General features: G+C 34.9%; 1 protein-coding gene across 2 annotated transcripts in view; it reads right to left on the reverse strand.

Annotated features, from left to right (window-relative positions):
- Positions 1-25278, reverse strand: part of LOC118745980 (ankyrin-3) — a 187270-nt gene extending 161992 nt beyond the window's left edge. Inside the window, exon 1 of one of the 2 annotated variants that reach the window (XM_036479685.1) lies at positions 24159-25278. In XM_036479685.1, coding sequence (XP_036335578.1) covers positions 24159-24503 — 345 coding nt within the window. In that variant the 5' untranslated portion in view covers positions 24504-25278. The remainder of the gene's footprint in view (positions 1-24158) is intronic. The other variant, XM_036479686.1, reaches the window with a different exon arrangement.
- Positions 25279-26096: the final 818 nt, after the last annotated feature.

The following is a 26096-nucleotide window of genomic DNA, read 5'->3' on the forward strand; positions in this document are numbered from 1 at the left end:
TTTTTTTTTCTTTGATTTACAACTACAATTCAATAATAAAAAAATATAGTTGTTGCACTGTGTTATTATACTGCATACTCGATTTTTTTAATTCCTATTCAAAAGTTTGAGATTTTTATGAAAATTTGCAGAATTCTTCTAAATTGCATTGATTCTTTGACTCTAGAACTGATATGGTATTTGTTAAAATATAAGCCATGTTTTGTTAACAAGTTAAAAAAAAATGTTTAACATGAAAATTATTACGAATATTCAAAAAAAAAAAATCATAGTATATTTATTTTCAAATCAATTTCGCATGACTCATTTTGTACAAGTGCGAGTACATATAGATACATATACATATGTATGTACGTAGGCAATGTGCCGAAGGAGTGCACACATTATTCATCTGTATGCAGAGAATTGTCAATGCATATCTTGAAATTAGGTTAGTCTAAAAATAAAGTGAACAGTGAATATGTTCGCCACTCGAAACACGCACATCCACCGCACTGTACTAGTCATACCAAAAGCCGCGCCCAAAGCTAAATTATCTCATTAATGCACACATTACACAAACGCATGTATTACAAAATTGTTCGTATCCTTAAAGTTACCACAACTCAGGTGTCCAAATGTTTTGCATACAAAATTTAGAATCATATAAATTACCATTTTAATTACTTGGCGATGTTCATACAATTTACATGTAGCTACTATCACCTGCAACACTCAGCCAACGACTTGCTTATAGTAGGTAAATATGTTCGTGAAAATAACTGCGTATATACAGAAGTAAGTATGTATGTACATATGTAAGTGTGTATGTAGTTTACCTTCGCTGCTGTCGTTGCGAAAGGGAATAGGAAAATCGATGAAAATTTTCAGCCACCTCATATGGGTGGGTCTCAATGCAAATTCGTTGCAAAAGTCTGCATAAAATGCATTTTTCCCCTAACAAAAATGCATTTCCGAAATGGAAATTCATATTTTTTGCAAATTCATTGCAAAATGTATTTAATTTAGTGGTAGAAGTTCAATATTTCAATATAAATGTGAAAAATCGATATTATCAAAGATGGATGCCAATATGGCTGCCGCATTATTCAACAGCAAATATTTTGCATTATCATTGCATATTTTGTGAATATCATAAGAAAAACATTAGAAATTTGCAAACAAATTACCTGTGTTCCATTTTCCGTGACCATTTTGTACAAAATCTAAATTTTTAGAAGGTTTTTCAAACAATTTGCTTCTTTTAAAATTTTATATAGTATAGAGAAATTGTGTAAGTCGATGTCGTCACTGCTTAGTCATAGGTTTCCATTCTTTTCCTGCTTGAAAATTTCATTTATGTGCACAATTTTTTATAAAAAACTTATTAAATGTAACCTTTAAAAGGTTTTCGTAGATTTTTTGAATTAAATTTGTTGCTTAAAATACTTTAAAACCCGTTCTAAATTTGAATATATGTATATCTATTTTATGTATATGTATGTATATCTAGATTGTGCTCTATAGTAGATGGCTTTTTCACTTAGACGCTGATGTTAAGGAGAATTTTTGCTTCCGATTTCTTGAAAATTTTACTCTAGACTGGATGTGGCCGCAACTTCAGCGTATCCTAGTAGCTGGTTGTTTAGTTGCCGACTCAGGATGTTCGAAGGACCTGCGCAGTTAATAATCGAAATGAGAATTTTCGTAATTAAACATCGAAAGCGTGTGAGAGATTTTTCGAGAATACGAGAGAAAAGAGAGAAAAATTTAAGATACAATTGAGAGTTAATAAAAGCCGGTCGCGTGCTAGGCAACGTGTTTACCACGTGCATCTGTTATTGTTTTGATAATTGAAGTTGCCGGCAAGCGTTGTTTTGTTATTACATATTTCAATTGCTGACATACAATACAGGGAAGTGATAATAAGAATGCACATGGCATGGACCGTGCTAGCGCATGCGCAATGTGATTTTTATTAGGAGCATCGTTTTTTTCTTTTTTTTTGCATGATTCCGTTAACATTTGTTGTAAAATGTGTGGATGTTAGTTATTTGCGGATTTTGTTTTGATAACAACTTTTTTTTTTTGCTGCATAAGTTACAGTGACCGAATGAGAAGGAACTATATTTAATTGCGAAAGGTTATGCTCTCCAGCTGAATGTCCGAAGCCGATTTTGTGGGCATAGGAAATTAATAATGATAAGATAGTCTATTCACTGTTTTGTTTGGGTATCGCTAATTGTTACTCTCCCAGCGGTCAGGGTTTCACACTTGAGCCAGTATAGCCCGCTTCAATGCGTAAATGAGCTTACACCCTAGCCCTCTCATCTTGTCACATCCTTTAGGAGCGACATTCTAAAGTTAAGGTCCCCAGTCAAGAAAAAAACGTTCTACGCCGAGTTTTGTAGTCGAAAAGTACACTGTGTAAATTTTGTTTCAAAAGTCCAAATAGTTTTTTTTTAATCAACAATTGAAAATTTTTGCAGTGTTTTGGAAATTTTTATTTTTCTTTGAAAGTAAGTGTCCGAATGAAAAGAAAGAAATGCACGTTTCAATCGTTCCACTTTTATTTTTCACGCTCGAATTTCGCATGCCCGCGGGAGTAGGGCGCGCACGCTGGCAAATAAAAATTCATTCCGGCCAAACTATATCAAAATGCACGCATTTTTTGCATAGATAAATGCAGAAATGTTTATTACATAAGTTGTTGTTAAAAATTTTCCTCCACGAGGCGCAGAAATTGCTTAAATGTTCAATTTTTCATAAAAAAATATTGAAAAGCAAAAAAAAAATATTTTTGTAACGCAAACAATTTCATTGTAGAGTTTAATGTTTTTTAAATCTGCACCAAGGCACATTAAACAGGTAGTATCAGTAGAGCAAAAACAACATTTGCGTGTATTTTGTTGTTGCTTCTGGTATCGAAAGTGTCAAAAACTGTTCTGAATTTTTTCTTCTAAATCAAAGCGTGCCATGTGAAATACAAAAAATTATAAAAAATAAAAAATTGAAATTGGAAAAAATAAAAATTGATGCAACTTTCTTTCCTAGTTTGTTTGCTTCTCGAAGCATTGATCCATCCTTTGCAAGGCCCAGTAATCAGCGGTCGTGCTGCTGAGTTGGGCGAACGTTTTAAAAGCTGCTATTCAATCGCTTGTTTTGTATGGAAAAAGGTTTCACATGCAAATGGATTTTAACAATTCAGAATTTTTGTGAGAAAAAATTAAAAATATTTGACATTTTCGAGACCAAATAATTTGAAAATAAATCAAATCAGCTGCTCTACTGATACTACCTGTTCAATGTACCTTGATCTGCACCCAAAAAAATGTTTTCATTCGGACACTTTCAAAGAAACAAAAATTTCCAAAACACTGCACAAATTTTCAATTGCTGATTAAAAAAAAAAACTATTTGGAATTTTACAACAAAATTTACACAGTATACTTTTCGACTACAAAGCTCGGCGCTGCCTGAATATCATTCAAAAATATTAATCTTGGTAAATGCGGGGCCCACTTGAAGAAGCCTTACCCACATGCAAGAACAATCAAATCAGAGTAAGCCAGGAATTTCGATCTCATCTCCTTTGTCTTGTTATGGAACTTGTGGGTTTCTTAGGCCTTTTGTCATAAACGATATTCAGTGGAATCTCTGAATTTTATTGCAACTTTATATATTATAGGTCACTTAGATTGTGAACAGAGATGGAAAATTTGATACCCTTTTAAGTGTCTTTTAAAGTGCATTCGGTACAATTCCACCAATTTAGGTACATTTGGAACGTAACAAAATAACATTTGAGAAAATCGTTTCTTATTTTTGTTGGCATTTCAACGCATTTTCTGGTGTAGGGGACTTGTGTAATACGTAGTCTCTCTCATTTGTGAACAGGCCTATAAATAGCACGGAAAGGTGTTAAAAGCAACGTACACTGAGGGACAAATGTCGGCCTAAAAATAAGAACAAACTAAAGTTTATGGAATTTAAATATTTCATTCTTGAAATAAAAATTTCGTACTCAAATAAAATTTGATGCTTCTTTATTATGAGTACGAGTATTTTATTTTAAGAAACATTATAAAAAAAAGGTTGAGTTAGTTAATAAATCTTTTCGTACTTCGACTTAGAATGTTAGATATGTGATATGTACTTAATTTTTTAAGTTCTCAAAATATCATACTTAATATAAGATTTGTGTTTTCTATTTTAGTATTTTCAATCTTAGTCCGGTTTTAAGTTCGGAAATACTAAGATCGAGTACGAAAATCTTGATTCCTTCTCTGAGTGTAACTGCAGTTGATGGCGCCAACCAGGTGCAGTTCATTACGTACCGCATCAAAGCAGGATCTGACAATAGAACCTTGTTCTCAAATCCGCTTCTGAACAAAATGCCTGACCTAATGAATATGAATCCGTACTTAGACAGTAGAACATTTAGTATCGGTTAAAGCTCTACCTCTTCCCGGCCATTGCCTGCCGAAGGACGACCTCTATGGGAAAAACCAAACTTTACGAATACGTAGCAACTCTCTTCAAACATTCGAAATATTTAAACTAAAGATTTCTTAAAATTCTTTCGTTTGACTACGGTATTTTTATATTTCATACACTTTTTGAATTAGTTAGGCGAGTTAGACCTTTCAAACAGGTGGCAGCCCTCTTCAAAAGTATTTTCAAGCTTAATCGTTGTTAACCCTCTTTCGCCGGACACTGCGATACATTTTTGAATTAACTGATGAATTAAGTGGAATTTTAATTTCCAAACATGTGGCAACCCCACTAAATACAAACCTCAATTAGTATATGAAATTACGTTAAAAGTCGCAAATATGAACCTTTTTTCAAAAATCTAAAGAAAGATTCCGAACCCACAACAAAGGCAATCAAAACAAAAATTATTATAAAAGCACTTTGCAAAGTTAATTGAACGTTTCTTATACAAATATTGAGTTATAAGTCTAAACCATCCAAATATAGGAATTTAATGTTCAAAAACTGAATTTTTTCCGCCGAAATCCCACTGTGCAGCATTCCGAAATCAAATATTATTTAGAGGTGGCTCAAAGCGCTCAAAGTTGTCCATGTAGTTTTTATGGGAAAAAACCTCTTTTCGTAGAAATTGTATAGAATTCTTTTAAATAAATATTTTTCGATCTCAAAACTCTGTTTCACTTCAGGAGACTCCCAGTAATAATACCTAACTATTTATTTTTCCATTTTATAGGTCAGTCGAAACCCCCAGAAAATGCAATGGGGCGATAAATAAAAAATCTTTGGTATTAAAAAAGGGTTGAATAAACTATTGAATATTGTTATTGAAAGCTCCTGAAGAGTACCAGAGTTTTCCTATCGAAAAATATTGATTTTCAAGAATTCCGTACTATTTATACGACGCGCTTTGAGCGTCCTCTAAATATTTTTGGAAAAATAGGGCTATATTTGTTCCATCTAGAACAATCCTAGGGGGTAAGAGGATTAAAATTCCGATTTTACTTATTTTGGACCACCCTAATACGCAAAAAATGTGCATCACTTTTTCCTCATAGCTTGCCTTGCGTGCTCGAAAACTATTTCACGCAAAACTTGCATGTCGGCTCATTTAAAGAGATTTTATCAGACGGTAAAGTTAAGAAAATTTTAAATGTTTCATGGGTGAATTTCAGACTACATATTTTGATTTAAGTAAAATACTTTCAGTCAGATGACTACTATAAACTTTGCAGATGTATGTCGCCCAAAATGTTGATAATTTATTTTTATTATTTTTAGCGATAATTTCCTATCACTTGGAAGGCTTTGGATCCTAACCCCGAACTTCGAAGCAATATGTCACAAAGTTTAACTTGCACTATACTACGCCCCTTGCAACCTGGCATATTTACATATTTGAAATTCATATAAGTTTTATTGCTTGCACGATGCATTCATACATGCATTCAAACATACAAACAACATGCATTATTAAACATGAATGTATAAAATAAGTTTTCGCTTAAGGATGTGTACACACACAAATACATACATATATGTATATACATAAATTTAATTGCATTTTCGAAATACAAAAAATGTCACGAAACGCAGAAACCGAAGCCGGAACCACACCACAATAGCAAAGTGTGAAACTCACCCACTGGGCACAATGTCACGTTCAATACGCCATGCATTCGAAACTCGAAATGACATTTGAGGCTTCACCCCAAACAACATCACTTGGGACAGTGTGATGTGTAGCTTGCGCCCCCCTCACTCAGACGATCTACCACAAACAAAGGAGGGTTGCAACCTTCAACTTGTGCAATGGTTGCTGATAAGCGAACGCTTAACACAAATACAAACAACTGTTAAAGAAAGTGCAGCAAACTTCACTGGCTTGGTATGTACATACATGTATGATGGATGAGTAGAAAGGAAGTGCAGCGTGCAGTGTGTAGTGTGAAGCGTGCAATTTCCATATCCTTATTATTCACTTTTCGTGCCAGTTGCACATGAATAAGAGAATTTCAGAAATTTTTCTAAGAGTACATTGAGTCGTTCGTTACCCTACTATTCACTTGACAGAAGTGTGACAAAGATTTATTTACATATTTATATTGACTTACGTACTTGTGCAAGCAAGGGTGGATTTTGGCTTAATCCCAACAAATAAAATAAATGAAGTCTCTGGGGTAAATGTTCGTGTCATTTATGCTGTGTATGTCAATAAAGGCAATTATGGAGAATTCCATTTTAATTAATTCAGTATTGCCTTTCCATTATGTTCTTATAATCAATATCCCCGTAGGGAACTCCTGCATTGGGAAGATAATTTTCTAGTTCACATTTAGTAAGTCATTTTCGGCGAAAACGCTGACGATGCATGGATTTTTGTTTGGGAAATAGCTTCCTATAAAATACCAAAGCATGTATACATTACGGAGCAAAACTGCAGCCGGTTTGAGATTTTCTAATTTTCGACCTGTTCTCGAAAATTTGGAAAAAATCAATGCTCAAAGGTAAAAGCATTCTTAGTGGCGTTGACTTATGGGTAGCAATGGCAGCAAATTTAAGTTTTTCAAAAACTGGTGCTACAGCCACCGAGAAACGCAACCGCTTAACAACAAAACGCTTATCAAAGCTTTTGTTTTTGCAAACTTGGTTAAATAATAAATAGTTATCGTCGCTAAAAAATACTTGTTTTATTTTATTTAAAGGTAATTAACAAGAGACTTAGAAATTTTTTATGGAAGTGTTTTTGTGAATACCCACTATAAAAGAGTGCCTTTAAAAATTCGATTAATCCATTATTTCTCAATAATTGCAATAACTGCAATGAATTTTTTTTTTGGCTTGTCATTAATCATATGATTAATTAATTGATTAATTTATTTTTTTGCCATCCCTGCTTATGGGACCTATTTGGACTTTTAAGCTGATGTACATTAGAGTGTTCCAAGTTTTGCCCTAAATTTATAGTTAGGGGCAGTGAAAAAATAATCCAAAAAAGTCAGCAGATTTATGCCGAAAAATTTACAGCATTTCTACAAACTTCAGCAATTTCATTAAATTAAATTCAAAATTGTTTCGTACGAAACTTCACAGTCCGCCTTAAGACGCCATTTTCTGATCTCTGCGCTCTGCGCCTCACGCGGTACCAATTTAACTTTGCTTATAATACAGCTTCCAAAGGTAATGTCTTGCCAAAAAAAACCCCTGCCTAAAAGTGTTGATTAATTAGAGCTCCTCATTTTGCCGACTGGTTTTATTGCAATTCAATTAATCTTTCATCTTGGCTGCTCGAATTTCCAAAGATTTAGGGGTAATTAATTGTAAAAAAAGCTTTGTATGTTGTATGGAAACTTTTATTTTCTTGTCGCTCCAGTCACATTCATTCAAATGATAGTTCCATATTTAAAACTAAGAAATCGTTTGGTATTTTTGTTAAAGCAATTTTATACATTAGTTATCGTTCTATGTCAAAAAATATCCTTCGCTGTTGTATAAGTTCCGACGACAGAGTTATACCTAACAATTGATCACATTCTGGAGTAAAATGTCCCACCAGTCACAATGGAATGGCCCTAAGGCAAACAAAAAAACCATACTCCAACTGATTTAAAAAAAAATCTGATTGTCAAGGAGGTTGTTTTTAATATCAGTTTCTGAACTTTGAAAACATTTTTCTTTGCAAACTCTAAACTAAGTTATGTCAAACAATTTTTATACAATTTAAATTTATTTTGAATTCAGAATTTGCCAACTTTTTTTTTTCAAAAATTTCTACTAAAAAAAACTTTTTGGAAAATGTCTCACTGTGTTTTAAGGTCAGTTGGAGGTATTGTATACAAAAAATTTAGCTAAAAATGTATACGTTTTTATTTTAACGATTCTTTTAGTTTTATAAATTCAGTATTTTTAAATTTGTTTGTAAATATATTTTTTATATAACCTCAAATAATAACAGATTGGCGCTTACACAATATGTTAGTGCTGTTTTTCATGACTGAATACGCTCGGTGGTTTGCCATTGCCTGTCGAGGGGCGATCGCTATTAGAAAATACCTTTTTTTGTTTTTATGTTCTTTTTTCATATTGGTCGGAAAGTAGGCTTGAACCCAGGCCCTTCTGAATGGTATCGCGCGTTGCTTAGTGGTTAGCGACCGCCGATATCACCTTCAAAACGAGACCACAATTTTTGTAACTAAATATATGAATTTTTGAGATATTCAAAATAAACTTGCAACATTCTGGTAATTGCGAAATTTTGAACTTTCGGAAAATTTGTTATCACTTGGCAGAACTGTGTTATATGATCAACGAAAATTCAGATCAAAATTCATCCAAATCAAAAATGGTCGATTCCAGCCATTAGATTGACTCATATGTATGTATGTAAATACGTGTACCAAAAAAGAACAAATGACTAGAAAACTATAAATTTCTTGTAGTTAAAAGTGGTTATTTTGCAGACTGCGTACAAAATTCAACGTTTAGTCCCTTTCATGCCGTTGAACCACCTTACAGTATGTTCTCATAAACAAAATTTCATTCGGTGATATACTGTAAATTGCGTTGACAAATATGTGTTTATTTATGTATGTAAAATGTAAAAAGTCCCATTAAATTGAGGCATATACTTACTTACAAATGACAGCACTGCACTGCCACGTCACATTACCCTAATAATGTTCGCTTTTGTTTTTCTTATAAAGTGTATTGGGTTAAATCGCGCCATCGTTCGTTATTATTTATAGTACATATGTATTATGTCCATGTAACCGACGCACAGTGGCGAAAATATTCCATCTAGCATGAAAAAAGTCAAACTTTGCTTTGTTCAAATGGTGCAAAATTGTAACGGGAGTTTGTGTTCAAATTCCCTTAGTTTATAACTGTATTTATATTTTTCACTTTCTCCTCTTGCTTTTGAATCTGTGACGCGTAAAAGTCGAGCAAACTAAATCAGTTTTTGTTGTGTATAGTTTTTACCTTCCTTTTATTAGCTCGGGATGTAACTACGTAATATTGATGCGCCTAAAAGATGCAGCGATTTCTATTCTCAAGTTACATACCTGATGACAGTACGAATGGCAATTATAATAGGGAAGTTTTAGTTTTTTAAACTATAATTTTATTATGAAACTAAACGGGTTCACGTGTTGATCAATTACATCTGCAATAAATAATTAATTACATTTTTTTTTCTAGCATTTAACGATATCTAAGGTAAGTTTAATTTTTTCTATATCATTTCATGACTAAAGATTCTGTCCGTCTTGTGTAAATAATTGTTTTTGTTTGTAAAATTTTTCTCTTATTTTGATGTAGAGTTTTGAAAAGGAGTTCTATAGCTATAGAGGCGCAAAACGAGGACTTCGGATTAGAGATGGGCGTGGGATAGCGGGACCCGCGGGACCCACGGTACTGATTTAAAATTGGCCGGGATGGGCGGTATCGGGAAGATCTGTAAAAATATAGCGGGCAGGACGGGACCAAAATCCTTTCCCAACACTCCCGATAAAACCGTTACCCCCGCAAATTCACAAAATCTTCCTTAAAAACGATGTTTGAAATATGGACTTTTAATGTTTTATTGAGACGAAAACGAACAGTAAAGCAAAACAAAATAATCGGAGGATGCCAGATCTTTCATTATTATTTTTATTATTTAAAATTAAGTTTAAAGACATGAACATTTTTGTCAACCTTCGATCGGTTTGCAAACCACGCCACACACGTTGAAATATCAACGGATCGTTTAAATTTGTTGTCCGTTTGTAGCCTGCTTTATAGGTAGATATTGGGACCCACGGGACCCGAAAATCGAATTTCGGGATGGGATCGTGATTAAATATTTAGTCCCGTGCCCATCTCTACTTCAGATATATCCGACAGCACAATAGTTGAAAAATCTCTCGCGAAAAACTATGGAGGAAAACATTGCATCCTCAAAATTTCAAACCATTAAGCACAGTTGTATCATTGCTGCCAAATTTGGAGAAGTGACTGAAATTTATTTATTTTTTTTTTTTTCCACTTTTCACTTTACTATGTACATATAGGTTGGTATATGTATACATATATACATACATACTTAATTACATATTTATTTAACAACGAACTCCATAACCTGATTATAATAATTAATTTTGTATGTAACGTTTTATACAAATTAAGAAAATAAATTTTGATCTGAATTGTGACTGGCTTTATTGTAGTTGTCTGTTTATTTCCATTAACATATTTACATGTTCCTATAACACAATGTAATGAAAATCATGAATATAATAGTTTTTGCAGTTAAAACAACGATTTAGATACAAATAATGAATGGTGTTACTTGTATTTTTAGTAAATGTATCGAATTTCAACAATCATTTTTTTCCAATATTCTTCATATATACAAAATGCCTCGCCCTTTTAACCTAAACCTCTCATTTTTGGTGACAAGTAAGACTTAGCCCATCTGTGCATAAGTTCTAAATTTCAAACCTCTGCAATGTTTTAAATGAAAGTTGGGGGTTTTTTCGTGCTACATTAAGAGAATTTCCCACTGTGCGACGGTGCCGTGCAAACGTATGTATATATTAACCTTGCAGGAAATTGAATCTCACGAAATGAATATATGTATGCAGGTACATTTTTCAAATCTACTCCGCTCGACTTAATTAAAAGGAAAGTGTTTGGAATAAATATGTATCAGTAGGGCGGGTCGAAAACACACAAAAACATATAATAATTGATTAATTAATCATATGATTACTCACCAGCCAAAAAAATTAATTGGAATTAATTGCAATTATTGAGAAATAATCGATTAATCGAATTTTTAAAGGCACAGTGAGTATTCACAAAAACACTTTTCCGTAAAAAATGTATAATTCTCTTGCAGGCACCGAAGTGGCAACTAAATGACAGTACTCTTTTCGAAAGTCCGTAAAGTTTTGAGTACACAGTTTTCATTTCCTCCCAAGCGTCAATGATATTCCGCTTTAGTTCTAGGATTTGACATTTTAAATAAAAACTCATTTCATCTTGTGGGTGACCCAAATCAATATATTTTCGCCTTCGTTTGTGAAAAAGAGATTTACGAGGTGCCCAAAGAGCGAACTCATTTTCTACTGATTCTGGTGACGACTCGTTACCCGTTTCCATAAGATTATCTGCGCACAATATTTCATTTCGCAAAAACTTCATTACTGAGAGCAATGCTAACGGATCTTTGAAATTAATTTTTGTGAACCCCGGGTCGAGTAAAGTTGATGCAGCTAGCAAAAAAGAATGTTTAGACAATTACACAACTCATATTTCTTGAAAATATTTTGCGATTATTTTACAATTGATCGGTTAATGAAACACAAAACTACGATACAATTAAATCGTAAATTGGACAAAAATAATCGATTAATTTTATCAAATTATTAATGGCTATTTTAATAAATTGAAAAATTAAGTAGGAAATAAAAATTAATTGATTAAAATATTGATGTTACTTACTTTTAATTTGCCCAATTTATTTTTTATGATTTTATGATAGGAAATCAGTTCGGGATTTTATGTACACATGCCGTTGTAAAAATTTGAAAAATCAGTATTCCCACTCTTATCTTCAAGAATAAGGGATTAAAATAGCACCTGTTGAGATCTACACAATTTTCGTAACACAAATTTTGTGTGTTTTCGACCCGCCCTACTGGACAGTCAGTTTCAAATCAAGCGCCAGACATTTCTAAGAAGAAAATAAAAAACTTCGTCTCCACTTTTGACTCGGCATATGTAACAGCTTGAAAAACCGCGACTACGGCCTGGAAAATAATAAACCAAAGCCAACATCTAGGAAATATTTGTGTATGTATTAGAAATGATTTAATTTAGTTTAATCATCCGAATCTTATTTGAATGGGAGAAACTTGCGTAAGAAGCTAAGCTACAATTTCAATACGAAATTTCGGTCTTGATTCCATAAAAGGCGTAGGAACCCTATTCTGCATGAATAGATAAATTGGGGGTTGTAGGGAAATGTCGTGCGACTTTAGTATCACTGAGCCATATCAGCGTTGTTACTCTCCTCGGACATAACAATATTGAAGATAACGTGTCTGCTAATAAGATGGCCAGATACGGCTCTGAGATGCCCATTAACGAAGCGGATAACTTTTAGTGATAATAGTAATAATATTTTAGCGCTTACACATTTGCTAAGTATTTGGCCGAGCTTCTTCTCCAATTTGTGGTGTGTGCATTGATGTTGTTATACAAATGAAGAGACCTACAGTTTTACGCCTCCTTCAAACCGTAAACGGATTTTATGAGAAACGATGGCGAATACCAATAAGTACTATCTGCAAAAGTTGCAGCAGAAGTGTCTCAAGCACTGCCGGTCTTCAACAGTCTGGCGGAGATAGCGGAAATGAAACTCTTAGATCTCCTCAGGTACATTCGAGATATCAATTGGTACTGCAGGTTAATACCTTGAAAATTCCTTCTTTTCTCTCACCCGGCTAGGAGAATGTGCCTCCTTCTAACACTTGCTCAAAAAGGGCACATTTCATACACGCCCTGCTAACCTAACCTAGTCGAAACAAATCATTCCTGCGCGGTAGGAGATAGTAGGCCTTTCTAATACATACATACCTACTGTTGGCCATGTTTTATGTGATGTATTTTCAGTGCGATTCGCTCGGCAAGTAGATTGCGACTGATTTATTATTATCTTCGTTAACAATGGATCCGAATGGCTAATTAACAGAAGTATAGTTATATACCGCTTACCGCTAGAGGGCAAAAGTGTATCTCAATCTAATAGTAATTTGCTTATCACTGGACTTCAAACTATTTTTTTTTTTAATAAGTGATTATAATAAATAGGTGCACATTATTTTTTGTAATTAATACGCTGAACTTTACGCAAACTTTTACTTTTTTGATCCTTTGACAGATCATGCGCCTCTCCTACCTCACCACCAGTCGACGTGTTTGAGACCTGATGTAGCTGTAATCGGTAATTTGCTTTCAACCGCAGTTTTCACTAGGCTCCACAGTGTTTCGATTACTATATGGAGGCATGTGGAAAAAAGTCTTGGTGAGAGTTGATTAAAAAACCGGTTGGACTTAGAGAGGGAAAAGTAATAGTCATAAATACAAAATTTCACATTATTTACTCACACTTCTCTCTACGAATGGTACATTTGCAAAAAAAAAAAAAATACTAGAATCGGCGCGATACCGACTAATTAGTTTAGTTGCTTTTAGCGGTGAACCCATTACAGCAAGTTTTTCTTTTCCCACTATAATCAATTCTTTAAGTGTCAATAATAATTATTCTCGTGAAATTGTTTATCACTTATTTGGTATTTTCTCTTTTTTGTTATCAAAAAATTTACCTGGAAAAATAGATGCTAAAGATCAGTTTTGCCAGAAGAAAATTGGTTTGGAGCTATAACGGTCGAAGAGCCACATAATACTAATACTAGCTAAAATGACGAGCTAACTTTTTTTAAGTTGGGCATTTATTGACGTAAAGTTATTTTACATTTTCCGCAATTTTAATAAACACAACGAATTTTAAAAATTTAATTGACCAAACTTTAAAACTAAAATAAGGTGCATACATTTCGAGTTCATTGACAATAGATAAAGAACTAAAAATACTTTACAAACTGTTAGAATTTGCAATTTCAAATATTTCTATTGACCATAAAAACTCGGGTTCTTCTGAAAAGTTGTATTTCCTTCTCTCCTTAAGGTAAAATAAGGAAGGTAAAAACGAAATCCGCGCGTTCAGAAAAATAATTTTTGAATTCTTTAACTTAGATCCAAGAGTTTATGGTGGAGTCGGTGTTTTCCCGTGTATACAGATGTATGTTTTTCCACTGCATTTCGAAATTTGTAATTTCATCAACGCTTAAGTTTTGGCTTTCCTTTTCTACCGTGGCCGCCTAAGAGAGAATAGGAGCTAAAGCCCAATTTTCAGAGCTAAATAGAAAAATATAGATCTAAATCTAGCTCCAAAAGCACCAAAATGGCAACACTATAGTAAAGATTCTTAGTAAAAAGAAGTGAGTACCGTTTCGTCAGATCTTGAAATTATTCGCATGTTGTAGAGAATTTCATGTGGTTTTCGAGCATTGGATCATTTCGCACGACTTTGCAAATATATGTAAATTTCGATTTTATTGATTTTTCGATTTTCACCTTCTTTTTGCAAAATTTCGCAAAAATAATTTTTAGAAAACTGGAAAAATTACTCCAAACATTGGAAAAAATTAGAGTATTTACACCTATGTAATTTTTATACATAACTTTTGCTCTTTTGAGAGTGGCAGAAAACAAAAATTAGCAAAAATTCTATCACATTTAATGATTGGGCCCACATTTTTTGCGTGATGTAGACGTTATAGTGGTCCAATTTCCCCATATTTAATATTTAGGGTTTTTTAATAGAAAAGAAGAGTACAAACTAAATTTTATCGAAATTGAATGAAATTTAATGTTTCCGCCCACGAGAGTGGACGATATTGCATTTTCAACAAATTTGATAATTCGCTCTTCCTAAATAAAATTAGAGCACATGTCAAGTTTCAGCGAAATCTGTGCAGGTTAATTATTATTTCCAACTACCTCCATATAGTTAGTCGAACCACTGTACGCTGTGATTATTTTCACTTACACCGCCGGGAATCATCTGATATGTGAGCCGCCTAATACTTTTGTTGTTGTGTGCTAAAATGCAATGATAAGACCGACGACCAGTGTGACCAGGTTGGCATTTTTGAGGCTAGATTTAGCATTTAATTTGAAGTCACAGCCTCAGAATTTTCAGTCTGACTTCGTGGCTTTTTTCTGGCCTTTTTTACTTAAAATATTTATAGCGAAGTTCGGACCGGAACTTACAAATATATTTACCATATTAGAAATACGTAATATTTCAAATATTACAATAACAGAGCAATGTACGATTTCCTTGAGAACATTCTTTCTTAGCTTTTTCTTAGGTTTTAAAAAAATAGTACTACGAAATTTGCCTCATACTGTATTTTTGAAACAATTGATTTGTTGGCGTATTACTAGTTTTATTTCGTTTCCTAAACTGAACTCCATTTTGCATACCTTGAATTAATGTAGCCGTTATTAACCTGAAAGATGTTATTTTGTATTTTGTTGGGAATGATTTAAAAATTTATTTAAAAAAAAATCGGTTTCGCGGGAATTATCGAGTTGGCGAAGACTTTTTAAGGAATGAATATACTGACTTCTTTTTAACTTAATTTTTCATCGGGTAGAACTTTTTCTAACCTTTTTTCAAAGCCTCGCTTTTTGTGATCATCTGGTCACACTTCCGAGTACCCTTTAGCAACTGTAGCCTGTTGCCAGTCAATCTTCTTCTTCGTATTAGAATAATCGCGAACGTAAACTTTCGCCCCGTTATCAAAAGGCACATCTCTCTTACCCCTACGGCTTTTAACATTTAATTGTTGGCTTTCGCAAATCTTTTCTTTCACTAGCGGCGGCTTAAGCAAAGATAACCTAGTTTTCAATTCCCGTCCTAGTAGTAATTTCGCTAGGGATGCACCTGTAGAGCAATGCTTAGTACATCGATAGTTATATAAAAATGTATCTATAATTTCATTCAGATTATCTGAACCACTTTTCAGATTTGCATAAATATATATGTAGATCGTTTAAACGTTTTTACAAAGTTTTCTGCTTCCACAATCACACCCAAAACTTTTAAACTTTTTATTCAGAACTTTTAGAAAAATTATAGGTATGCAATTTTGTAGCCCATTAAATTTAAGTAAGTTAAGAAAAAATTTTAAGACGCTAGGAAATCGCGTTGATTTTTAATAATTTTTTAAGATAAAACGTGAGTCAATTGGACCTCTACTTGGCTTCTTATTTTTTGGTCCATACTAAAAGCTCCTTTTCATATGAAAATTCGTACGTGTCCCACCTGTGACATGAATTTCTGATTTTTTTTTTTAAATAAACCTATGATTTTTGTATAAGTTTTTGCTTTGTTAGTATTCGTAGTTCTTTTTTTATTACAAGACATCAAGTTTACACAGAAAAGTGAAATCAATTCACAGAGTTTCCGTAAATTATATCTGCTCCAAAAAGCAGGTTCTTTTTTTGTCCCACCCGTGACAGAAGAAATAACTCGGATTTTTTCCCATATAAAAGTAAGTTCGACTTTTTTTCGTATTTGGTAATAACTCGTATAATAGTGAATTCGGTGTAAATTAACAAAATGTAGAATTTTGGAGAACTTTATACTTAAATTTAAAGAAGTACATTTTTACTGTACAAATGTTCCACCCGTGACGGTGGAATACCCCAATTATAAAACTCGTAGTACATAATTTCTTTAGTTTTGAATACCTTCGCCCATTTCGAATACGAGTCAATAACTATAAGAAAATAGCGATTGTGAAAATCCACATGAATTGTTGACCAAGCTACTTGCGTGTGTCTCAACTGGATAAGGGCGCACTTCTCCGTGCTGAGCTGCGCATGCTTGCAGGGATTGCAGTTTGATATTAAATGCTCTATGTTGCGATCCAAATTCGGCCACCAAAGAAATGATTTCGCCCAAACTTTATTTTTAACGGTTCCAAAGTGCGAGTGGCGCAGCTCTATTAAACTCACCTCCTATTAATTTATCTAACACCACTTTATGAACAGCATTCTTTCCAACTTTTTTCGGTTTTGAGTAGTGCTCTTGCCGCCGTAGCCGAGTGCTTAGAGGTGCCTACTGCCACTCGGGAGGTCCATAATTAAATTTCTAGTCTCAGCAACTGAAAAAAAGTTTTTTTTTTTTTTAAAAGCGGTCGCTCCTCGGCAGACAACGGCAAACCTCCGAGTGTACATCTCGCATAAAAAAGCTTATTGGTAAAAATCGAGTAAAAATGTGGATCTCTCGATTTGTGTCACAACATCAAGAAGCAGAACACGAATTGGAGGAGAAGCTTGGTCAAACACGTAGAAAACGTTTAAGCACCAAACATTCGTCAATGTTATTGTGGCTTATTAACATTTAATTTTAATATTTTTATTGAGCTTTATACCACGATTATTTTATTGGGAAAAATGGAAAAAGCAACAAACCAAACATTCATTTATTGGAATCAACTATCATCCGGTTATCCTGTTATGATCCAGTTCATCCCCAAATAGCCTAGGATATAATTTTAAAACTATTTAGGTGTTTCCCTTAAACTGGAAAAAGCTTTGAAATCTTCGAAAAACTCAAACCTTTTATTGAGAGGTCAAGATTTGTATGAAATGAAAAAATGGTTTATTCGATATTCAAAAAATCGAGATTTCAAAAAACCGCCTCTAGATATCCAAATTACCGCTGGAAACTCAAAACTTTTATTTTGAAAAACTGATTCATTCACCGTAATACGCATCTTGACACTCCTTTGCCTTGCCCATCTGAAGCATTCTTTTTTTTTAGTAATCGATATAAAGGCAAAGTAATAGTTCAGCATACCTACATAGAAATTCTCTCAACTCTGTGAAATTTCGTCGTACAAGTGCATTTAAAACTGCGGCAACCCCATCTTTATATTTGCTTAGCTCATTTCTATCGATTGAAAATCCCAAATACGAGATCTTTTTCTTTGAAAAATTCACACTTGCTAGCATTCAAACGAAGTCCAGCTGCCACTAATTTATGTAGCACTGTTTCAATAGTTTGTATATGATTGGGAAAATCAGCTCCAGTTACAACTATATCGTCGATATAGGTTAGGTTATAGGAAAAGGGTACACTTAGGCCTCCATTGGCCCATTGTGATGCATTATTTGAGACTCCTAGCGTCCCTCCTCCTACCTCAGAAATGGAACCAATTTGTCGCTCTGATGAAGCGAACAAAATCGTAGATACTGGCCGAATCCAGCTCAGCCAGCACTCAAAAGAATAGCGGAGGAGCGAGCGTCGACGAGCCCTTGCCAAAGCGGGACATTGGCATAGGTAATGCTCCACGCTTTCGATTTCCTCCTCATCGCGGCAGCTACGATAGTAATCGTTTGGCTGCAAAACCATCCTGGCAGCGTGTGTTCCCATAAGGCAGTGCCCGTTGAGAATTCCAATAACATGGCGGAGCATTGGTCGCTCCAAACTGAAGAGAAGGCGAGATCTACGCTTATCCAACCTAGGCCAGGCAATTTAAACAACTTTAATAATATAAATAGATTGGCGCGTACACATATGTTACTGCCGTACCTAAACAAAAGCATTGGGCGAAGCGTTTTCTGACGACTAGCTTAACGCGAAAGTGACATACCTAAACAAAAGCGTCAACGCTACGTCAAATGCAGAAATAACACCGACAATAAGCATAGGTTTGTTTGTGTGTAACAGGAAATGGACAGCTACGCCGTTTTCTGCAGTCAACTTCAATACCTAACGCCCTGTCAAAATCGGATTTTCCAACCGCTCAGCGTTGACGCCGCGTTGTTTCGGTATGGAAGTTAGCGTTTGGCCGAGCATCTCCTTCGATTTGTGGCGTGCGCCTTGACGTTGTTACCCTAAGGGCAGGAAACTACAGTTTTACGCCGACTCCGAAAGGCGACTGTATTTTTATGAGAAGCTGTTTTTCATGACAGAAATACACTCGGAGGTTTGCCATTGCCTGCCGAGGGCTGTTAAGGAAAACCTTTTTCCTTGCTTACCACTACAGCACAGCGGCCGCAACTTTAAGCTTGTGTAAAAGCTGTAATTTACATATAAAACTGTAAGTCTGGCAACATTGTTCCCGCGCAAGTGCCCAGGCCAAGCTTCTACCAACCAACCAACCACCTGGTAAGAACCAAAGTCGATTCCACCAGACAGCGGGCAATGGCCAATTTTCGAGTATATTTCTGTAATTTAACACATCACTTCTCATAAAAAACCATCTGCCGTTTGGAGGCAACATAAAGACGCATACAGGAAATTGGACGAGGAGCTCGACAAATCACTTAGTAAATTGTGGGAAGCACCAATTGTTTTTTTTTATAAAAAAGGAAAAAACTTTTTACCGATCGGAGGTATGCGTAACAACATAAAGACACGCGGCACAGATTCAAGTAGTTCGAAGCTGGGTCAAATAAGAGTACTAATTTAGCTTTAATGCCATATAGAATTTTCAAGTTAGAATAGTGCGTGGAAGAGATTCACCTTTTTAGTTAAAGAAAAGACCCACTACCAATTAAATCTTTGCACAAACTTCCTGAGGTATGAAAGCGCGCTGCAGTTTTTCCTATAGGGTATTCAAATATGTCGTGTCTATATATGTATATGCATACTTACATATACATTTAAGCTTATGTACCTTTGTGTATTCTTACAACCAGCAAAACAGCATAAATATGTAAAATGGAATATTACATAAATTTTCTCGAGTAACACAAATAATTCGTTGTCGACGACAATCCACTGAGCAATTAAAATAAAATTACTTTTTTATGTAGTAAAACACCACAATAATTGTTAGTCCATTAACTATGTAGCAGCTTTCTGCCTTCATGTAATCAATTCTTATATATGTATATATGTATATATAATTTTCTTTTTTGTTTTCTTTTTGCACAGATGACTCTTCACTTACACCCAAACTTTGTAGCGATGGAAAGCGTTTCTTCAGTGACAACATTTTCTCGACTTTCTATTCAATTCGTTGGGTAATTGTTAATCAATAATGTTAATTAATAGCGCTCTAAATACATTTAATAGCTCTTCACGATTTAATATTGTTCGACGTGCAGTTGGTGGTAAAACATTTTTCGTACTGCAAAAGAAAATGAAATCCAATTTGAAAATTTCGCAAAGAAACATGTGGATAGAGTTTTTACTTGAGCCAATTTCTATTGGAGATCACTTGTTTGCTGAATATTTCGGTTGTTTCGAGCAGAATTTTTCAAAACAACGCTAATCTATTTTTAAAAATCATCAGAACTCAGAGAGAAGAAGCGAAAATTTATTTGCACATTGCTCTCTGTTGTAGATAGTTTGTTGTATTTACATAGTTTGCTAATACATATGATTCTGCCTGCTCTTCATTATTTGCAGTTTGAGGTTTGTGGATCGCAGACAACAGTGGTTGAAAGGTTGATATGTGAATGAAAGACTTTTTTGTTGAATTTTTTTTATAATTAATGCGTCTATCACGGGTTCCTAGTCAGATAGTACTCTCTGCTTTATTGAACGGTTTTAAAATTATTTTAAATTCAAAATATTTGTGTTGAATCTGGGTAGTTATTTTCAACTTCTAATAAATTGGGTCGTATGAAAAGTTTCCGCTGACTTTTGGGTAAAATTTTGAAAAAAAAACATCCTTGTTCAAAATCAATTATAATCAAAGTACATATTGGCCATTATTATCTATAATCTTTTTGCCAGTTTTCAGGTAGCTTCATAATTTCAACGCTGTAGAATTTCTGTGGTTTATCGGCCCAGTGCTTTTCAGTGTTTCTTTGGTCGGCCAGTTTTTTTTTTTTTTTTATAATCAAGACAGTTTTGCAGAGACCGAAGCAAATGAAAGTCAAACGGTGCAAGGTTCGGGCTAAACGGTGGATGCATTAAAGCTTTTTTCAATCAAGTTCCGCCAATTTGTTCGGAATCATCGAAAATGTGTGTGACCTGGCATTGTCTTAATGGAACAGAGCCCCTCTGTTCGCCAATTCTGGTCGCCCTTTCTTGATCGCTTCGTTCAAACGGTCAAGTTGTGTAAAGTAGATGACAATTCCCGCTCAGTCCCACCAAACACTCAACTTAACTGAACCCTCCTTGCCGTCAACTCAGGCTTTGAAGTTGTTAACAGAGGGTCATCGGTCTCTGACCATAATCGCTTGCGTAGCTTATTCTCATATTGAATGCATTTTTCATCGGACGCAATGATTATATTTCAATTTCGTTTTTTTTTTCGTTTTTGTTTTTTACGTTGGTCCGACCGATCGTCCCATAAATTCATATAAATATCTGGCGTCCTCCTCTCCCTTCATAAAAAAATCCCTTGATTTATTTTTTTTTTAGTTTTTGTATCTCACTGTTTTGAATCTATCGATGTCTCACATCACACCTTATGAAATGCAGAAATCTTCCTTTGTGAAACCATTTGCGATCGCCCTAGTACATAGAAAGCCATTTCGTAATGGCGTGTATCCTTAAATCCAAAAACAAGACTCCTTAATGTGTGTGTGCACATTAGATATGTATGTGTGCATGTAGTTATGTGGGTTACGGCCCAAAGCGGCGACAACTTTGAAATCCAAACCTTTAAATTATGTCTGCACAGCATCTCCAAAGCAGTCAAATATTACGTCATCCTTTGTTCATAAGTAGTGTGTACATATGTATGTACATAGTAAGCAACCACCCTGCAGGGAAACCCCAAACTAGTGAATCAAATTTCTAGTTCCGTACTAGATCTTTAACGCCAATCCGATAATAACTAGATCTCCACCAGTTCAAAATCAGCGAAATGGTGTACTTTTAAAAAAACTATTTTATTTCAGAAATTTATATCGAAGGTGACGAATTTAGAAATGGTTCGAAACTTTCGAAAAAGGGATGCAGCATACTTTACATAGATATGTGTTTGGCGGCTTTTTCGTTCAAATACACCTTCATTCTGCACTTCGCAGATGCTTTTTCATAGTGTGGTAATACAAAACAAAAATTTGTGTTAACATTTTAACATCTTGGGACCGTCTGAAATCTAACCAATAACAGCGAGCACCTCTGCAAACTCAGCTACAGCCAAAGGTATGTAAACGTACATTTCTTACAATCATTCGAAAAAATTTAATTTCAAATTGACAACACATTTCTTAGAAAATAATTTAAAATCGCACACACGGAAGAACCGAAAATAATGAAAAATCATGATAGTTTTTTCTTTCGTCTGTCGATTTTAGAACTGGCTCGGAACTATAGAATTTAGGACTAGTTCAGAACTATCGAAAAAGGAATGCAGCGGGGGCAATTGACACTTCCTAGGATATCGCCATGTTAAATTCGCCAGTTGTTTGCATGCAAAAGTGATTTGTCGCGAACCAGTACTTGGTCCAAATGTACTAGAAGCGCACCAGTTCAGAACTGGAGATTTTCCCCACAGGGCAACGACCAGGATATGTGTACATATGTACATGCAAGTATGTATGTTTATAATAAACGTTTAGTGTACATGAACATTAGGGTGGTCCAATTTTTTTAATCATCAGAACTGAAGAACACATCGAAAATAAGGTGACTCGTATTATTTTCATTTTGAAATTGGTTAACATTTAATGGTACAGCCAGAGCTTTAAAATTTCCCATGCATTTTATATAAAGGACCGCCTGAGGAGGTTTGAACTTTGCCATTTTTCATCCTTGCCAGACTTTTGATTATGGAGTAGCTTTCTTATACTTTGATTAAATCATCTTTTCAGGCTTGTGAGCCGAAAGCCACAATGCCTGAAAAACTTGATACGGGAACTTTCCACCCAAGTTTTCACGGAAAGTGAACCTATATTTGTATTGAAGTTATCATCAAGTTGTCACGAGAAGGATCGCTAACTGCCTTTTTCGGAACCTAAAATACCGTTTCAGTTGGTCCTCTACGGCTCTTCAGCTAGCTTTCAACAGAAAGGATCTTGTCTTAGAAAATATAAATGGCATCAGGCTTCTTTCTGGATACCCGTCTGGTCGAAACCGAACTGCGATTCCACAGAGTCGGAATACCTTGCTCTGCCTTGCGGACGACGAAACTTCAGAACATATTCTATCCGTCTTTGGCCAGACTAAGGTTGACCCATTTTAAAGCTCCAATAGTCGAACCCTTTGTTATAAAGAATTCGCCTAACAGTAGCGCTTTTAGGTTGAATTGGGGAAGCCGAAGGTATCTTTGGGACAGCTGTGGTAGGGTCTCTCTTTGAGATATACAAAAGGTATTTCAGTTTGCGTTATCTCTTGTTCTGTTGTATCCAAGCACTAACTAATTATCCCTAGTAGGGTAGATAGGTTTCAATTAATGAAATTTCAGCAATAATTTTCGTCAGCGTTCAAATGCATTTCTGTACATATCTAGACAGAGTTTTATTTCCAAAATATTTGCGATCGATCGTTACCTAAAAAATTAACCCATTGAAATCGAAAAATTTTTAGAGAACAATTTTTCCTGAAAACTTTGGGTGTTAATAGACGAATTTTTGGAAAACTTTTAAACCATTATTTTGTTGGGAGTCATACAGTTAGCCAAATTTTATGAATAGCTTGGGGAAAGGGATACGATTTTTCATTGCATGGATAGAGAGTCGACCTAATATTAGTATATTCGTATATACATACTAATTTATGCACATCCTTTATACTTACTATTTTTACGCTTACTCCATTATATACATATATATATTTAAAGCTCTGTAGTGTGATGAGGAGTTGATTAACTAATCAACTAAGCAATCTTTATGATAAAAACAAACATTCCTTAAACAAACCTAATTCCCCAAAATAGCTAATACGCACATACATATGTACTATGAATTTATGTGCGCATATAAAGTGAGCAATTGATGACACCGTTAAGTGCCTATTTTAGAGATATGTACATACATATGTAAGGATATGTATAGAATTTTCTGTTGCGTGCCATTGCGTATATACGCAGACTCCAATATATCCATAGATATACCATCATACATACATATAGATTTTTAATACTTACGGTGCCATGATGTCCAAAGTGCTCATGCTTGGCACCATGTTTGCCAATATGATGATGGTGTAATGGTGCGCCACTTGGTGGCGACGACATTTGCGATGGTGGACTATGGTGATGGTTGTGATGTTGATGATGCGGTTGTTCCTGATGCTGCTGCTGCTGCTGCTGATGTTGGTGGTGCAAATGCGTATGATGGTTATGCGCTGTTGGCGGCGATGGCATATTATGACCGCTATGTGGCAAATGTGATGAATGTTGCATACCAACTTGATGGCCATGATGATGCGGTACATGGCCCTGTGAAGCCTCCAGCAACGTTGGTTGTATGTGCGTAACGAATTGTGCCATTTTTTGGGAAAATTTATTTGGTTATCTATGCAGTATGTATGTATGTAAATTACCCGGACTATTAGATAAGTAGGTTTATTCAAAAGCGCTTTTCACACTTTTTGCTATAAACGTATATGTATTTTGTGTGAAATTATGCAACAACAAGAGCACACTACATAAATTTGTTGCTTTTGAATTATATTTTAAAAAAATTGCCACACATATTTACTTCAAAGGGTTTAAACAAAAATCCTTCATACTGTTGGCTAAACCCCCTGCTTACTTTTGGTTTTAAACACTTTTAAATTCACTTTTTTTTTTATGTATATACATAGATAATTGTAAATCTTTTCAAATTTATAAATTGCCAACAGACACTCCGTGAGACCAGCTTTTCTTAGCCAGACATATTTTCTCACTTTTCGCAATTCGCAGAAATTTTCATTACACTTGAAACGATTAGATAACTTTAGCTTTAAAAAATTTTCACATTTCTTGGGTATACTAAAACTTGCAGTGAGAAATTTGTATGTGTATATCTTTGGTGTACTGGAGTATTCGCACTTTTCGTCCGTCAGAACAACCTTTTGCCAGGAACAATGTCAAACAACTGATAGAACTTTCGTAAAATGTTCTGGCTTTAGCAGCTATTGCCTTTTGGCATTGCAGGATTTTCCATACAAAAAAACAGTTCGCCTCGCTTCGGTATCTACACTATGCGAATTTGTGTGCCAAGGGACTGGTCGGCGTTGTTAGTGTTGGTGTTAACAGGGCCAACCACCTCGCCGCCAGCAGCATTAACCAACATTGAGCTGCTAGAAATATGTACAGCAGCCACTGAGGCTTGCAAAGAAGCCATGTTCTAATAAATAAATACTTACAGACACACATACGTGCTTTACGTGCTTTACGTGCTTTCTTCTGGGATGTTTGTGGGCACATGCATGTATACAAAACAATGCTCTAGTTGTTGTTTTGCTTTGAAAATTCACTCCCCCTTGACTGTGTCAGTATAATGGGGTGTTGCCCGCGCTTGCGATATTGCCGCGATTTTCAGCCGAAGCTTTGCAGGATATTTGAGATAAAATTCCTACTAGTATGTCGTGGAACTTTTGTTTATTGTTGCCTTTGCGTCGGCGTTAATATCCCTGCTTTCATTATAAGTATTAAGGCGCACTTACCAAGAAAACAATTCTGTGCACGCCACCTTCTGCATAACTGACAGTGGAAACTTACTGGTTTGTGTTTCGAATTGTGTACTTTTAAATATAATTCACTTTCATTAATCGAAGGATATGCAATTTCTCGCACTGAGTGGGCTAAAACGCACACTGATGAATTAGGGCTCCTGAAAAGACCGACGAATCCTTCACGAACAGTTGCATGGAATCCTTTAACTTGCTAGCCGAGCACATCTAGAATCATCCGCACGGAGAATGGGATAAAACGACCCTGTGCTGAGGATTGGAGAATCGCCAAAAGGCTGTTCGACGAAGATAGAATAAGATTGGCTATATCTGCCTCAGCGACTTTCAAAGCACCTGAAGCAGATGATATTTTCCCTGCTCATCTTCAAAGGGGATCCCGAAGCTTGCTACCTTTTCAAATACC

The sequence above is a fragment of the Rhagoletis pomonella genome, unplaced genomic scaffold (assembly GCF_013731165.1).
Source record: "Rhagoletis pomonella isolate Grant_MI unplaced genomic scaffold, Rhpom_1.0 Rhpom_scaffold_00010, whole genome shotgun sequence".
Lineage (NCBI taxonomy): Eukaryota > Metazoa > Arthropoda > Insecta > Diptera > Tephritidae > Rhagoletis > Rhagoletis pomonella.